The sequence below is a fragment of the Choloepus didactylus genome, chromosome 2, assembly GCF_015220235.1.
Source record: "Choloepus didactylus isolate mChoDid1 chromosome 2, mChoDid1.pri, whole genome shotgun sequence".
Lineage (NCBI taxonomy): Eukaryota > Metazoa > Chordata > Mammalia > Pilosa > Megalonychidae > Choloepus > Choloepus didactylus.
Genome location: NC_051308.1, coordinates 187,953,038 through 187,970,986, shown reverse-complemented (window position 1 = coordinate 187,970,986; position 17,949 = coordinate 187,953,038). Strand labels below are relative to the sequence as shown.

Genomic DNA, 17,949 nt, shown 5'->3' with positions numbered 1-17,949 from the left:
CCACTGCCTTCTTGCCTCCATGGTGGCTGCTGAGTAGTCACTACTTAGTCTTATGCTGTTTCCTTTGTATGTGGTCAATTGCTTTTCTCTTGCTGCTTTCAGAACTTGCTCCTTCTCTTCTGTGTTTGACAGTGCGATCCATATATGTCTGATTTGGATTTATTCTATTTGGGGTTCGCTGAGCGTTTATGATTTGTGTATTTATGTTGTTTAGAAGATTTGGGAAGTTTTCCCCAACAATTTCTTTGAATACTCTTCCTAGACCTTTACCCTTTTCTTCCCCTTCTGGGACACCAATGAGTCTTATATTTGGACGTTTCATATTATCTATCATATCCCTGAGGTCCATTTCGATTTTTTCAATTTTTTTCCCCATTCTTTCTTTTATGCTTTCATTTTCCATTCTGTCATCTTCGAGGTCACTGATTCGTTGTTCAACTTCCTCTAGTCTTGTACTATGAGTGTCCAGAATCTTTTTAATTTGGTCAACAGTTTCTTTAATTTCCATAAGATCATCCATTTTTTTATTTAGTCTTGCAATGTCTTCTTTATGCTCTTCTAGGGTCTTCTTGATTTCCTTTGTCTCCCGTACTATGGTCTCATTGTTCATCTTTAGTTCTTTGAGTAGCTGCTCTAGGTGCTGTGTCTCTTCTGAACTTTTGATTTGGGTGCTTGGGCTTGGGTTATCCATATCGTCTGGTTTTTTCATATGCTTTATAATTTTCTGTTGTTTTTGGCCTCGGGGCATTTGCTGAACTTGATAGGGTTCTTTTAGGATTTGTAGACCAATTGAAGTCCTTATCTCTAATTTATCAGATCTACAGCTTCGTGGAGTACACTTTCTCTAACTAACCAGCAGGTGGCGTCCACGAGCCACCTGTTCTCCACAAGCCAGTTCTCCCCTGCTTAGCCTTTTTGGTGAGTGGGGGAGTGAGTCTTGTGGGGTCCAATTGGTGTACCAAGCTTGCGTGTGTAGTTGGTGTTGCCTGCCCTGTATATGGGGCGTGTTTCTGGGCAGTCGGGGGGGGGGGTGGCTCTAACAATCAAATCTCCCTGGTGATCCTAGAGTTTTAAAGCTGCTGCAATAGTCTAATCCTTCAGTTCAGTACTGCCACAGTTTGTCTCTGCCACTGACCCACAAGTCCTTGGTATTGGCGTATGGCTCTTGAGACTTGCAAGTGGGCCCCTCTTCCAGGTCGTGCACCCCGGGTCCTCTGTTGAGAGATGACTGTGCTATGTCACAGGTGATTGCCATCCCCCCAGGGCGGTTCTGGGCTGCTGGGCTGTGTAGGGAGGCTCCCAGTCTGCTGAAATGATGGCTGAATGGGGCTTTGTTAATTCACACTGCTCTACCTTCCCAACTCTGGGACAATCAGCTGAGGTTGCAGGGAAGGCTAATGTCCACGCCCAGTTTTGTGGTGTGTGCCTGTTATTTGAAGCACTTCCGTCACACTGGGTTGTCTGGGGTAGTTCTGGGCTATGGGGCTGGCGATGGGCAGGAGTGTTTCCTGTCCACCAGGATGATGGCTGTGAGCGGACACCCCCCTTTTCTTGGGAAGTTGTGGTGTTTAGTGAATTTTCTCAGCCACTGGATTATTGTGTTTTGTCTCAGAGCTCTCCTATTTCTGCTCTTGACTTGACCTGCCCAAATTGCAAGTCTTTGAAGCTTTCTGTATTGGGCTTAGATTTCGCTGATCTCAGCAGTTCCACGTTTTCATGAGTGTTGTATGAAGTATGCCCAAAGTCAGATTGCTCTGTGGTGTCCAGTCCACGCAGTTCCTGGCTTTCTACCTACTTTCCTGGAGGAGTAACTTCATGTCGGGACATCCTAGTTCAGACGGCGGCAGCGCGGCCCCTCCCGGGCTCCGGCTGCAGTGTCCCCCGCGGGGTCCCGGCGCTGCCGGCGCCAGCCGGCCGACTCCCACTCGACTCCCGGGCTCGGCCGCGGGGGCGGGGTGGGCAGGGAGCGCTCCTGCGGCTGCGGCTGCGGCGGGGAGGCGGCGCGGGGCGGGAATGGGCCGGGCCTGGCCGGGGCTGAGCTCCTCCAGGAGGCGGGTGCGACGCCGCAGCTCCGCCGGCGCCCGCCGTGACACGGTCACTCTCGGGCCGCCGGCTCCCGGCAGCGGCGCCGCGCTCCGCAAATCCCGCTCTTCCCCTCACATGCTTGGTTTTTATGTAAGACTTCCTTTCAACAGAGATCTCTAGGTAAATAAAAGCCTGACCCATATTGGTTTAGTGGGACCCCTTCAGTTTAGGGGTTGAAGATATTGACTGTTGATTGCCTGAATCTCTTTTCATGAGGATCATGAATACAGCCCTCTCTAAAATGGCATCTGACACCCTCAAGGATCTGATCCTGTTTCCCCATCTCATTCTGTGGCTCCTGACTCCAAGCCACACACAGAACACACTGGCTGCTTGGAAATCATGTGGCCCCATTGGGCACTGCCCCTTCTTGCCTCTGTGCCTTCAGTCCCTTTCTCCCTTCTGATTAGAGTGCCTTTTCTCCCTTCTCTGCCTGTCCAAATCCTGCTCTCCATTTACAGCATACCCTTTTGACCAGAAATCCAGGGCTCTACCTGCACAGCCCTGCCTTTCTGCAAAACTAGAAGAAATTGTATACTACATGGAGCCTTGCAAGACACACAGCTGGATTCTGTGTTCCTGGATCAGGAGGAAAAGCTGTTGCTCACCCATAGCTATGGGGCAGAATCCTTTTGTTCTCCTTCTGCAGTAATGAAAAGAGCCCTCCAGCCCCTCCAAGACCTGTTTTGTTGCTGTTATTGTTTTGATAACTTCCTGTTTTCTGTTTTCCTTCCAAAGGAGCAGGGGGATCTCTCTTCTGTTTCCACAGAGCCCATTATTGGTAAATTGGTCTGCCCAGGTTTAAAGTCCTCTATTTGCCCCTAGGCAGAGAAGCTGGCTGTGCTGACTCCCTGAGTGAACAGGTAGTGCAGTAATATGTGCATCTTCCAAAGTGGAGACAAGGCTCTGAAGTGAGCTGAAGCTGGAGTTGGAGCCATCTCTCCCTGCCCCACTCAGCCAGGTCTGAGGATGCTGTAATCCTGGTCCCCATTTCCCTGACAGAGAAACACAATTTGCCCAAAGAACACAGAGCCCATTTGATTGTCTCACCTCAAATCACCAAGTCATTCTAAATGGATGCTAACTTATTGCCTGCTTCTTCATTTTGAGTAATTTTCTCCGGATGTAGGCCCCACGAAAAAGAACACAAGTTCATGGATCACAATGTTTGAGCAGTTCCCCCCACCCACCTCCACTTGCAGTGATAAAATACTCAGGATGTAAAGTGGAAAAGCTGCTGAAGCTTCATAATTACCCAAGTTATGTTGCACTTTTGATTAGAAAATGCAATTATGTTTATAGTGTTATAATCTCACCTGCCTTTGTGTTTTTGAGGAAATTGCAAGAGAATATATCTTCTAGAGCAAGCTGCCTTGCTAATCAGTTGATTCATGTCTCCTGAAGCTTTTATTGCACTTAAGCTAATGAGATGTTGCTTCTCTGTGGCTTTCAGCTCCCACCCATTCTCTGGGACTCATTTATCAGAACAAACAGTCCTGCCTCAGTTCATTTTTCATCCTTAGAGTAGGAAATAAGAAAATCTGGCATCTGAGTGTAATAGAACTGATTCCTTCCCCCACTCCACCCCCAAGGATCTGCCTTCTGTTCTATTCTTTCCTTTCGTTTTCTTTCACAAATCATTTATTCATTCATCAAATGCTAGGTATTATAGTAGGAATTGGGGACACAAAATTTAAGAAGCAGGGTCCATGCCCCTTCAGTAGATCACAGTCTAGTGGGGACAGCAGAAAAGTAGAGACAAGTAGAAGCCAGTGTGACCAGGGAAGTGATAGAGGTAAGAACAGGGGGTTAGGGGAGCCCAGACAAATGGAACTAATCCAGTCCGGAGTGAAGAGTGCCATCAGGGCAAGCTTCTAGGAGAAGTGATGTTTGGACTGAATTTCAAAGGCCTTATAGAAGGAAGACAATGGGGGGACAGGGGAGGTTTTCCAAGCAAAGGGAAATGAAATTTGAAGAGAGAGAGAAGAGAAAGCCACAGGGAGCAGCCAGTGGAACCTGGAAGAGAAAGAAGATGCCACCATGTACACTGTCATATGATGGAAAAGCCACAGACCAAGGATCACTGGCAGCCAGCCCCAGAATGCCTTGATGGCACTCTTCACTCCAGACTGGATTAGTTCCATTTGTCTGGGCTCCTCTAACCCCCCGTTCTTCACTCTACCACTTCCCTGGTCACACTGGCTTCCACTTGTCTCTACTTTTCTGCTGTCCCCACTAGACTGTGATCTACTGAAGGGGCATGGACCTGATGGGGTCAAACTGCGTGTTTGGATTCACCAATAGCTCAGTATGACTGGAGCAAAGAGTATGAATGCGAATGTGCATGTGTGTGTGTTGGGAGGGAGAGGAGGACTGGGAAGAAGTGAGGTCGAGTTGGCTACGGCATATTATAGGGGTCTCCCATGATTCCAGGTTGGACTTGGTGTAGAAAGTTCAGGGAGCCACTAAAGAATTTTAGGCAGAGAAGTAGCATGCTCAAATTTGTGCTTCATAAAAAACTCCTTCTGGCTGTAGTGCAGAGGATGGAGAGGGCCTGAGTGGAGGCAGGGAAAGGAACTCCTTTTGAAATGGCAAGGTGTTCTTGTGAATTCACACCCCAGCTTGGCCTTCATGGTGAAGATAGAGAACCATGTTGGAGCACAATTTGTATCCATATGGTCCATTTCTTCTCTTGTCTAGCTAGGTAACAGACAACTAATCCCTGTACTTTGTTGAAGCAAAGCATGGTGCAGGTCCTATGAGCACAGGATTTTTTTGGTTGTCCAGGGAGGGCAGGGAATCCTGTGAGGTGTGATCCAGGAGCACTGGATAGGGAATGGGAAGACCAAGCCCCAATTCTGGCCTTAAATGGATCTGGGTATCAGCTTTCCCATTTAAAAATGAGGAGACTGAACTAAATTGTTCCTTGGGTTTCTTCCAGGTCTGAAACCAATACCATAATAGTGGAGTGCACTGACTTTAGAATCATAGATCTTACTTTGTATCTTGTCTTCACACCTTGTGGTTACATGAACTTGGATAAATTGCTTAAGCACTCTAAGGCTAAGTTTAAAGGGAGCAATAAAACTCTTTGCACTGATCAAGTGTGATACTGTATTTAAGGCAATTAGTTCTGTATCTATAAATGCATGGATGCTATACCTATATAAAACACTTTTGAAAATGGAAATGGCTAAACTGGAGAGACTGTGAAACAAGGAAATTCATCCCTAGATCACACAATGTCAAGGAATGGGACAAGTTCATGTATTAAGTAACTTACAAATTCAGCCACATGTGCAATCGTTTCTGAGTTTGTTAGGTTGCTCTACATTACTTATCTGAATGTTGTGCTGAAACACTCACTGAAACAGTGCGCCCTCTAGTGGCTTCAGACATTAATGTTTTCATTAAGATTGAACAACAAATGGACTTCGTGGATTTATAAGCAAACCACCAAGATTTGGGAATTTGATAATCTTAGATAAAACTAGAAAGCATATATTAGGTAAAGCATTAAAGTCCCATTAGTTATATCACTTTTAATAGTAATTCTCTAGTCAACTTTTCCATAAAAGTTATGTTCTGGGCATTTTATTAGAAAGAGCTTATGATTTTAAGTCAGAATTACATTTTAGATTAAAACATAAATATTGGGCATTTGAATTACACATAAAATCTTCAGAGTAGCTGTTTATGCCACAAAATTGGAAATAATTTGGAATAACTCTAAAGTATGGCCCAATAAATAGCACTCAGGTTGGGCAGCAGAACTGGATCTCAATCTGCTTACAAACTTGGTTATGTGACTGTGGGCAAGTTGCTTCATTTGTGTGGTCCTGTTTCCTCATATTAAAAGGTAGGACTCTTAAGCTGAAAGTATCTAAGGTCCTTTCCAGCTCTAACATTCTTTAATTTAAGGAGGGTAAATGATTCATTTTCCTTTAATGAGAGCTATGACTTTAAGGAAATTTCATGTCAACTTTTCTTTAGTATCTTGGGGTCTCAGGCACAGATTTTTAAGCCCATTTAAAGATGAATTTATAACATTTTATAAAATCAACCCAAGCTGTCAGTTACAGAGATGACTAGTCACCAACAAAGATTCATGTTCCCCTTTCATTACCGTAGAAGTTTGCAGAGGAGCTGCCCATTCAGGACTCCATTTAGCAGTCCCTTTTGCATCCAGGTGGGACCATATGACTAGTCTTGCCAAAGGAATGTGAGCAAAAGTGATGTACTTACAAGCCAAGTACTTAAGTAGAGGTGTGTAAATCTCCATTCTTCCTCTTTCAGCTTGTCTGTAAATGGATGACACTTGGACTACTTGGAGCCACAAGATAGCAGAGCCACAAGTGAAAATAGCTTTGGGACCTGAGTTACCTATTGGAAATAAGCTGCCCAGGAGAACCACCCAATCAGGAACACCTGCATTGGATTTTGTGTGAGCTGGAAATAAACTTTTACTGTGTTGACACTGAAATTTACAGGTGGTTTTGTTATAGCAGCTAGCTGTAATTATCTGAATATACTCTCCAACTCCATGATGCAGGAATCCAATTTGAAGCCCTGCATTAAAGGAGGGAGAGGGAGAGAGGAAGGGGAGAGATGAAGAGAGGGAGGGAGAAAGAGAGGGAAAGGAAGAGGAGAAAGAGGAAGGAGGAGGAGGAGGAAGGGGGAGGGGAGGAGGTGGGAGGAGGAGAAGTGGGGAGGAAGAGGAGTGGGGAGAAGGGGGATGAGAGGGAGGGAATTTGAGCGGGAAATACAAGTGGGGGAAAAGATTAGCCCTCTTTTCTGTGATTAAGAAAATAGTTTTATCTCTTCTGAAAAAATGTCTTATCAAAACATTTCCATTACTGTATCATGTTTTGTTACACAAATGGGGTATGATATTGATACTTGTCGTTAGTTATGGATGGTATAGGAAGGCCACAATTATTGCAGAGTTTTATCTATCAGGTATTTTGGAACAAGAGGAAAAAAGTTCAATAATTACTGATCTAGATAAATTAAACTTGCTGAACTGATATGGTAGACCACAACTAAGTGGTTAATTTGCTTTGTTAAACTTTCCAATTCTTTATTTTGGGGCAACCTTGTTAATGAGGGGTGGGAGGAAAATAATTGTTGATAGCCAGTAATAGATATTAAAGTTATTAAGTCTAGTTTTTGATAGCAGGAAAAAATATGGAAGACAAAAAAAACAAAAAAAAAACAAAAAAAAAAAACAAATATTCTATTTAGCTATCTCTCTCTGCAAAATGGGAAAATATTTTATTTACTCTAGTATTCTATGGGAAGATAATTGAGAATCAGTGATATAAAACATCAGCAAAAGTAAGCAAAACCATTATGGTACAAATAGGATGTGGGCCAATATTGGCCTGTGGAGCCACAGGCTGAGTGTGGTTAGAATTATAACAAATGTTTAACTAGCCATGAAATAAATGTGCCATTGAATTAGAACTCTCCAAATTTCATTGTACTTCGCCACCTAAATTATCATCATTAAGGTTCCTGAGTTCAAATTGGTTCTGTCAACAAGATAATGAACACACCTGTACTACTATGAGGAAAAATAGCTTATCAAAATTAGCAATTTAAAGGATCTATCACTTGATCTAGCATATAAACTTGTAGGAATCTATTCTTAGAAATATTAACACAAGTGTCCAAAAAATATTTCCAACAGAAAAATGGTAATGACCTAAAGTTCATGAATTGAAAACTGGTCAAATAAATCATGGCAAATCTGCCCAATGAAATACTATGTACCCATTGTAAAGAATGAGTAGTTTACATGCTGATTTGGGGAGATAGCCTCAATTAGAGCAGATAGATGGCATACCCTGTTGTTTTTTAAATGTATAGGTTTTAAATATGCTTAGAAAAAAGACTGGAAAGTTCAAGCCACTTAAGATTGATTTTAGTGGGATTTTCACTAACTTTATACCTTGCATAGTCTTTAGATAGATGACTGAATTTGTATTACTTTCATAATATCTTCATATACCCAACTTTAGCCCAAAACTCTCCCCAATCTCTAAATTTTCTCTTTCCTTACCTCCATGCTTGTGCAAAGGTCACGTCTCTGGAACATCTTCTCCCATGTGCCATTTAACCAAACCCTACCAGGCTATTTAAAGGCAACCTTGGCCATGGAATTCATCTTACTGCTCACATTCCAGAGTATTCTCTCTCATTTGTCTAATCACTCATTACCCCTGAAGTCTCTTCTAGGCATTTATAGCCAATTCCACCTTGTATCTTAATGTCTTAGCTACTCATGTTGGCTCTTATCTGTCTCCCCACTAATTAGACAATAGGCTTCTTGTGGGGAGAAAACAAGATTTACTCACCTTTGTGTCTCCAAAGGTGCTCAACATAACAGATACTCAACAAATGCTTCCTGAATTAATATGGCATTTTTTTTTTCAATTCAATGTGTATATGCTAATAATTGAGAAAAGGAGCACAGGATCACCATTTTATTTTAAAAATTTTATTTAAATGGAATCTTCAGTATGTTTCCCCTTAATGCTTACTACATGATAAAATCTCTAAGCTTAAAATCAGATATTTTTTAATATGTTACATATACAGTTAGGTATTGAGGGAGGAGTTTCAATCGTGAAGAAAATCTTTCATAATTCTAATACTTATAGTCTTCTTTAATGAAGATATATACAAAACGGCATCTTATTTAAATGTACAAAATAGTTTAGATCATTATATTTTATTACAGAACATTTCAAAATTCAAATTAGTGAAAAGTCCATGAATACTGATAACATTTGGGAAATATAACAGCAACAGGTTTATCAATAATCATGCACTATGTCTATATAAACACATAATTTACAGGTCAGCTCCACAAATTTGAAGATATATAACCTATCTATTTAAATCATGCTAGACTTTAAATACCATTTTATAAATCATAGGTAAAACAAATGTTCTGTAGTAGGTAACCTATGAAATAGGAATACAACCTATGAAATTGTATTTAATAGACTTCTTTAATTCCTAAAAGCCTACTCTAGGAAATCAAGAGAAAGCAAATCAGGAATTTTCCCCCAGAAATTAAAAAAAATTAAAAACAACCCAGATATTATGAGTTTATTTTACCTTCTCAGATTTGTTCCATATAGAGTCCTTGGCATACTCACAGCCTCTATGGATAGTTTTATGTTCCTCTTCCTTAGCAGGGATAGTATATTTACCCCCTCTCTTATTCCAGAAAGGACTAAAAGTGGTTAAAAGATTCCAAAAATAACAGAAAGCACAAACTACAGGTTAAATGAAAAAACAACAACAACAACAAAAAAAAACAGAAAAAAAGTTGGGAGGAGTAACACAAATAAAATCATCTAAGAAAAGGTCAAGAAATAAGCTAAAGTATATTACATTATTCTCCCCCAGTCATTTTCTGGAAATATTAAAAAATATTGCATTAACATGTAAGAAAACTATTAAACTACTGGTAAACGAGATGCATATCAAGTTTCTTTGTAAAATTCTATATTAATCCTGATAGAGCAGATGATTTAAAAAATTTATGTGTGCTTTTTTCCTTTGTGCTTGGGTGAAATACATTTTCCTAAATGTGTGACCCTAGATTTAGTCTTTTAACTATTGGTAGAGGAAGGTGTAGGTAAAAAAAAAAAAAAAAAAAGAAATCTGGATACTTGGCCAAATTTCTACTGGATACTTGGCCGAATTTCTACTGAGAAATCAGTCAATGAACACCTGTCGATAACTTGAGGATGAAGGCAGGAGTGGCAGATTACAGACTGTCAGGCATCATCTCGTTCTTTTATAGTTTCAGGATAGAGCATCAATCTGACTATTAATTGATTCTGACTACTATCAGTGCTTCCAAGTCCTACAGCTCACCTTGTTAGGGCCTGGCAAGATAAATAGGAAGCAGGCAAATCCAAGAGTAGGAGGCCTGCTCAGGTTGGCATGTTAAAGCTAGATGACCCAGATACCTCAGAGGCTCTGGCCCTGCCCCACTGTTTGCATGTCACAGACCTCACCCCACTCCTGAGTGGGAAGGAAGGTTATGGAAAGAAGGTTGAGGGTAGCAGTGAACTGCTCTGGGTAAATATGAATGGTCTGTTCAGGCCTAGCCTTCAACAAATGATACAATGAATGAGCTTGTACCTGTACGCTGAGAGACGTAAGAAGTAGAGGGAGTAGAGATGAAGGAAGAGTTTGAAGGAAATGAAGGGAGAAAAGAAAGGGAAAGGATGTTCCCCTTTGAAGTATGGCCAGCATGAGTTTCAAAACTAAAGATAAAGGAACAGAACAAAAGTGTCTACCTGAAAAATAAATTGACCCCTGCGTCCTATCTTTTTGAAGATGAATGGTCCCAAGCAATACTCCTTAGTTTTGGTTACGGAAGTAAGGAATGAAGTTCAAGTCTATAGTTATGCAGTAGTGGGAATTTCAGTGTTCTTGGCTGGGGTGGCAAACTGCCCTGTGGTGTATTGTGGCAGGGGCAGAGGAGAGGGTAGTAACTGCCATTTTTCCAATGATAATCTTCAGAATATATGCAAGGCCAACTAATCCATTAGACAGAACAGGCACAGTGCCTCCAGCCCACAATACTTACAGAGGCCCACAAAATATTTTAAAACATAATATTAATATGTTCATTTCAAACCAACAGTTATAAAATTTAAGTTTATATATATTATGGAGGAAGGGGCCCATGAAGATACAAGTGCCCAGGGTCCACAAAAGTCATAATGCATCACTAATATAAGGCCAAACTACCTGCAGGAAATAGAAACTGAAGATCACTTAAAAGGATAAGAGAAGGGATAAAAGTCTAAACTAATGGGAGGCAGAAGGCAAGTCTGATTTCGTTGACTGTTCCTCTGATTTTTCTTTTTCTGAATGTCACCTTTAGGATTAGATTTTTAGAGAATTAGCTCTAATCTTGGGACAGTACTAGTGTCCATTTCCTAATTAGCCAAGCTGGACAAAAAGGAAAAAAAAATTAAGCTCATTTTATATAGTTATTGTGTAATAGAAGAGAATCAGGATGAAGAGAACTGGATGTTTTCAAGTCCTATCTTCACTTCTTTAAACATTATTAGAGATAGGGGAAAAAACATCATTTGAGACCCTGACTCTTGAACTTCCAGTATTATGCTCCAACTCAGTTCTGGACTTCTCTAAGGGACTGGCTACAACTACCTTCAGCAGTGCAAGGTTAGGAGTGACAGGAATGTGAACAACTGCAGTTGCAAATATATTTTAACCATATGACAAGAGAAAACAGGAAGTAGGGAAAATGAATGGGAGAGGAAGGAAAGAAAAGATCAATTTTAATGTTTTAAAATTATACTGTCAGAAACAAAAGGGGGGATTTATACTAAAATGTTAACTGGTTTTCTAGGTAGTAGGATTGAGAAATTTTAATTTTATTTATATTTCTCTATATTTTAAAAAAATTTTCTAAAACAAGCATAATTCCATAATCAGAAAAAAAGTACTCATCAAATATTATTTTAAAAATTGTGCTCTCAAGGCCCTAAACCCTGAAGATTACCAACTTTAAATTCCTCACAGTATGGCTTAGGTGGCTGGTTAGCAAATATGGTTAACCACTGGCAGGCAGAAAGACAGAGATTTGAGAACAGAACTTTTAACAATTTCCATTTTTTTCATTGCCCAAATTCATCAATATTATGGGGAAATGTCAATCAAGAAAGTTAATACCACTTTCGGGTTATCTGTTCCCCTGTGGGACAATGAGGAAAGTCAACGAAGAAGAGTATGAAAGAATGAATTACTGCCTTTCATAGAATCACAGTCCTGCACTTGGAAGACAACACCAAATCATATTGTTCAGACCCTTAAATTATAGGCAACGAGTCTAAAGACCAGACAGGTTATGTGATTTGATCAATGTCACACAGTAAAGCTGGTAGAAGAATTAGGATAAGTACTCAGGTTTCCTGATTCCTGATCTAGAGTTCACATACCCCCATCCTCAAAAGTAATTGCTTTATAAAATGTTTTATTGCTTATCCTAAATGCAAACAGAGAAATGGAAAATACTACCAGTTTTCCTTAAAAAGATATGTTAATTTAGGAACTATAATTCTCAAAATATAAAATTTCAGGTGATTTGTCAAACAATTAGGATGAACCATAAAATTTTAGACCTAGAAGGATACTGGGAAGTTAATTATAGATTTCAGTTACATAGAAGAATTTAGGCCCAGAAAAAGTAAAGTATATTCTCCAAAGTCACAAGGTTGAGACAAATTGGCTGACTGCCAGTTCCAACACTGCCTTATTCTTCCTTGACTAATGATTATAACCCCAAAAAGAAAAATTACAGAATCATACATAGTTTAGGTACAACAAAACAGTTATTAACAGGAATGTTTGCAAAATGGGTATAAATCAATTCTCTGTTTGATGGAAATAAACTAAAATCTATTAAATTTTAATAAATCAGGCAGAATGACTTTACTTTCATTGAAAATGCACTTAAATGTAAATCACAATTTTAAGTTTTTTGCTGTCTAAAGATGATGCAACATCTCAGGATCATCAATCTGAAAATAAATTCAAATGTTTGCAATTCTCTAAATCAGGGGTTGTAAAATAATGGCCAGCAGCCTATTTTTTTGAGAGCCCCACATGCTTAGAATAGTTTTTACATTTTCAAAGGATTGTTGTTTCCTAAAATTTACATTATGTCTGTATTAAGAACGATTGTTTCATGAAGCATTTCTGTTCCCACAGTTTAGCAGATGCAAATAAGCATAAGATTCCTTAAGATGCTGCCATGGATACTTAAGCTAATTCTGCTAGCAGCTTTACTGTGTGACATTGATCAAATCATGTTAATTTAGTTTGACAAAGAAGAATGTCTGATAGAGACTGCATGTGGCCTGCAAAGACTAAATTATTTACTATCTGGTCCTTTATTTAAAAAGTTTGCAGACCTCTGTTCTAGATTCAAAAAGTATGGGAAACTGGGCTGAATGCATAGTATGTCCTAGAAGGCTTTTTTGTGCTTTTAAAAATTAAATTTCTGATTCATTCAAGCTTTAGTGTAATTTGCCTCTTTTTCCTGATACAAAAAAAATATATATGGTTTGAGGGTTATGATTTCCTGTGATTCAGTTAAATGAGCTTTTATCACACACGCATTAACGTAAGTGGACATATAGTTGAACTATAATTATTTTACATATGCAAAATTCATTAAAACTATTTCTGATAGCTGATAAAATGGCATATCCAATGGTACAGTTATTATAAAATAAGAAGGAAGCAAATATCTATGATTAAAAAACTGGAAATCTGATTCTTTCTTTTGGGTCTTTCATCTGATTATTAACTCTTTTAAGATTTCTACTTATGCCTCTCACACCTCACCATGGTATGTTGCTAGATTTATTAAATCAGTAGTTCTCAACTATTTTCAGTCCATCCATCCAAACTTCATTTCATAAACAAGCCTTACCAAAACATATGGGAAGAATGGAAGTGCTTCTAATGAGTTATGAGATACCAAATATGGAATTTAATAAATGACTGACTCAGGAAAGAGATAAAAATTAGAACCACATTCCACTTATCTACCTGAACATGATAATAAACCACACCATCCTTGCAAGTTTTCAGAGTCTACTGCATTGCATCCGGACCATGGTACGACTAGAACATTTTGGCAGACCTTGGTTTACATAACACTCTGATAATTACTATAGGAAAATAAGTCCATATCTCTTTCTTTTCACATGATTTATATGGCAAACTTTAGGTTTTGTGAACTACAGAAAAAAATAAAACCAAAGTTTTGCCACTGTTAATAAAATTACCCTAATAATTTTAAAGTTATGACTTTGAAAGCAGGATCTATCGTATCAAGATTAAAATATCTTACTTTAAAATAATTACTTTAGACCCACAGTACAGTTCTCTTCAGCCACTCCATTCTCTTGCTTGCTTTTGTAATTGGAAAGGAACAAATTTTCTACATGAGTCAAAAATTCCTCAGCAATGAAGCAATTGGTCACTTTGCTCAGAGTTTTCCTTAGACATTCCAAAAGCTAGTTGAAAAGAAAAGTTTTATATTTAATATTTTATATTTAATAAAATATAATTTAAAGTTTTATATTTAAAATATAATTTAAAGTTTTATATTTAATATTTTATATTAACTTAAAGTTTATATTTAAGAACATATTATAAGAAGAGAGTCTGCATTACTATCAATATTTTATCCCTCTCTAAACCTCACATTTCCTAATTCTCAAAGGAGAAACACTCTCCTTAAATGTGGTTGAAGATTAACTTGTGTTTATTAACTGGACAGCCAGAGTGTAGGAAAGCACTGTTGAAGAATGGTTAAGTTAGCTCTTTTCTGATTTTACATAAGGACACAAAACTTGAATTGTATATATGATACTTTATATTCTGGACAAATTTGATGACTTTGCTCTTCTTTTTTTAGTAGTTACATTTTACAAAGCAGGATAACCTTGTAGGATAAAAATCTATGTACATACAAACACGGTCTATCATTTGAAAATTAGGTTGCTAGAGTCTGTTTTCTGGGAAATGAGCAAATTAATCTTCCAGCAGCACACACAAAAAGTAGATGTAACAGAAAGGGGTTAAAAAAAAACATTAAAAAGAAACAGTATGTTTAAATTACCTATTTCTAAATTGCTATCAAAAAAACAGTTAACAAAAAAGACAGATGTTGCCAGTCCCTTGGTCTTAACTCATTATAGAAGCAAAACTGGAAAAAATAACTCAAAAGCCTTATTTACTACCAGAAAGTTAAAAAAAATGACCATTTAAATTTAACTGTTGTATTTATACCACCACTCTTAAAAATGATCAACAGTTAAGGCTAAACTGGAAACACGGTGCTTCTGAATTTAATACAATGAGAAAAATGTTCTCCATTGTGTACAATAGTAAGCTGCTAAGAAATTTATCAACCAACACTGACAAATTTATTCTAAAGTAGCAGTATTTCTATATGCAAGCTTGGGCAACACAACACATCACTAATTATCTCCTAGAAATCAATTTGAGAAAGGAAAAAGCACTAAAAGAAATATACAGAAAATATATACACAAAGCACTAGGCATCATGGGAAAACATACTGAGATTTAGAATCTGTGAACAATGAAACCAATTAAAATGAAGGCAGCTTACCTTCTGCAAACAAGTCAGGTCAGAATCCCGGTGAAAGATTTTATCCATAGGGACGCTGCTGTACGAAGAAATATGAAAACAAACTGATGAAACAAATACTATAAACTAATCAGTTTGTAATAAACTATATTGTGAGGCCATATATCACAATTTTATATTTAACTTGAGTTTTCTCTAAAACATAATTTAATGAGAACCACTGCAGATGTGCAACTATCTCAAATCATAGCACGTACCTATGGGAAAGCCTGTATTTTTCTATTATCCATCTTGTCTTTTCAAACACTAATCCCCACTGAGGTTCTTCTAACATCTGCTGTACTTCAAATTTGTAAGGTAAACCTAGAAAAGCATAAAGAGGCACATTTTCATCAACTCTTTCTTATATTTCCACTCTCCTTTTAACCTTAAACTTTCTCTTCATAACACAGCTTGGCAAACCAATTGAAAGGCACTTTAAACAGTGAGCATTCATTAAGTATTTATTGCTTGACCTTGGTCCATCAAGCATATTAACTGCTGAGCTCTTCATAAAAAAAAAAGTGAAAGTGTCATTTGCATGATGATTCTATGCAAGGCACTGTAGAGGTAGGATGGTACATAATTTATGTTTGAACCAAGAGACTTTTTTAGTGAAAAGGGGGGTCCTATTAATAATTATGCAAAAACCACAGGCTTACATCAGGACTATCCTAGGCAAACGAAAACATATTATCACCCTAATTATAAGTTTTTTTTTTAATATGGGTTATTAAACTTGCAAAATGCTGTAAAGGAGATACCATTATTCCTATTTTACAGATAAGAAAACTGAGGTGGAAACAGATCAAACAATCTGCTTAGACTAGTAAAGTAGCAGAGCCTGGATTTTAAACCCCAGAAGATCTGCCTGACTTCTGAATCCACACTCATTCCGCCTCCCCACTGGCACTAATCTAAGAGCAGACAGGGAAGAGGTCGGAAAAGGCATGACTAATTCTGGAAAGAAAGAAACTGCACTTGAGTCAAAGCTGTCATGCCGAGCTCTAAAGAAAGGAGCCCAAGGAGTGGTTATAATATACACAGTTAGAAAAGAAAAAATACCAAAAGATGAGCTTCCTTAGAGATTTCTCACATATCCTTTAACACCTCTGTGTAAATCTGCAGTGTAACAAAAGAAAAGCTTAGCTGATTCATTACCAAAGGTCAGTATCATCATTATCATCATAGTAACACTCATGTAGTGCTTAATATGTGCTAGGCTTTAGGTATTTCATTTAATGTGAATGAAGTCCATTAAATCTCCCACAGTCCTCTTGAAGTAGCTACCATTATTGTCCCCATTGTTTTCATGAGAACACTGAGACAGAGAAGGTAAATAACCTGTTCATGGTCATATAACTATTAATGAGGTAGAGTTAAGATTTGAACCATTTATATTTCATGTGATTATTGATAATTGTTGGGTTAAAACTATGCTCTTGCTATTTGTTTTCAATGTGTTCCATCTCTTCTTTACTTGATTTGTCTTCTTTTTCTGCCTTTTGATCTGAGGATTTTCTATGATTCCATTTCTTTCCATTGTTGGCTTATTAGCTATTCCTTTTTGTTTTGCTATTTTTCATGGTTGTTTAGTTTATAGTACTCTTCTTTAAATTATCACACAGTCTACCTCCAGTTGATACCACTTCACATACAGTGTAGAAACCTCAGGATAGTATTCTTCCATTCTTCCCCTCCTAGCCTTTGTGGTATTGTTGTGATACATTTTCCTTTTATCTGTTATAAACACTACACTACATTGTTACTATTTTTGTCTAAATAGTCAATTATCTTTTAAAAAGATAAAAATAATAAGAAAAACAATCTTTTAATATACCTATGTAGTTGCCACTTCAGGTGCTTTCCATTTCTTTGTATATATCCATATTTCCATCTGATAACATTTTTTTGTTTCAAGGGACTTTCACATTTCCTGTAGTGTAGCTTTGCTGGTGATGGATTCTTTCAGAACCTGTATGTCTGAAAAAGTTTTATTTCATCTTTACTTTGAAAAATATTTTATTGGCTACAGAATTTTAGGTTAACAGTTTCTTTTTAGTATTAAAAACAGTGCTTCACTGTCTTCTTGCTTGCATTGTTTCTGATGAGAAATCTGCCATCATTCTTAATTTTGTTCCTCTATACATGTACATCATGATTTTTTCCTCTCTGGCTGTTTCAGATTTTCTCTTTAGAGAATACTGCTTTTGAGCATTTTGATTATGATACGCATTGGTATAGTTTCCTCCATGTTCATGTGCTTGAAGTTCATTGAGCTTCTGGATCTATGGGTTTAGTTTTTAGCAAAATTGGGAAATATGGGGCTTTTTTCTTCAAATAATTTGTCTTCCCTCACCACTTCAGGGACTCCAATTACATGTATATTAGGTCTCTTGAAATTGTCTCACAGTGCACAGTTGCTCTGTTCACCTTATGGAATTATTTTTTCTCTTTTCTTTTTGGATAGTTTCTGTTGCTATGTCTTTAAATTCACAAATTCCTTCTTCTGCAATGCCTAATCTACCAGTAATCCCATCCGATACTTATATATTTTTTATTGTGGAAAAATATATGTAATAAAATGTCCCATTTTAACCAATTTTAAGTATACAATTCAGTGGCACAAATTACATTCA

The 17,949-nt window shown here is 37.9% G+C and overlaps 1 protein-coding gene across 3 annotated transcripts in view; it reads right to left on the bottom strand.

Annotated features, from left to right (window-relative positions):
- Positions 1 to 8,571: 8,571 nt before the first annotated feature.
- The window catches only part of MYSM1 (Myb like, SWIRM and MPN domains 1), a 64,229-nt gene continuing 54,851 nt past the window's right edge, over positions 8,572 to 17,949 (bottom strand). For 2 of the 3 annotated variants that reach the window (XM_037827094.1, XM_037827096.1), the window contains 3 exons: positions 15,529 to 15,634; positions 15,293 to 15,350; positions 8,572 to 14,171 (listed from right to left, as the gene is read on the bottom strand). In XM_037827094.1, the coding sequence (XP_037683022.1) occupies positions 14,016 to 14,171; positions 15,293 to 15,350; positions 15,529 to 15,634 (320 nt within the window). In that variant the 3' untranslated portion in view covers positions 8,572 to 14,015. The remainder of the gene's footprint in view (positions 14,172 to 15,292; positions 15,351 to 15,528; positions 15,635 to 17,949) is intronic. The other variant, XM_037827095.1, reaches the window with a different exon arrangement.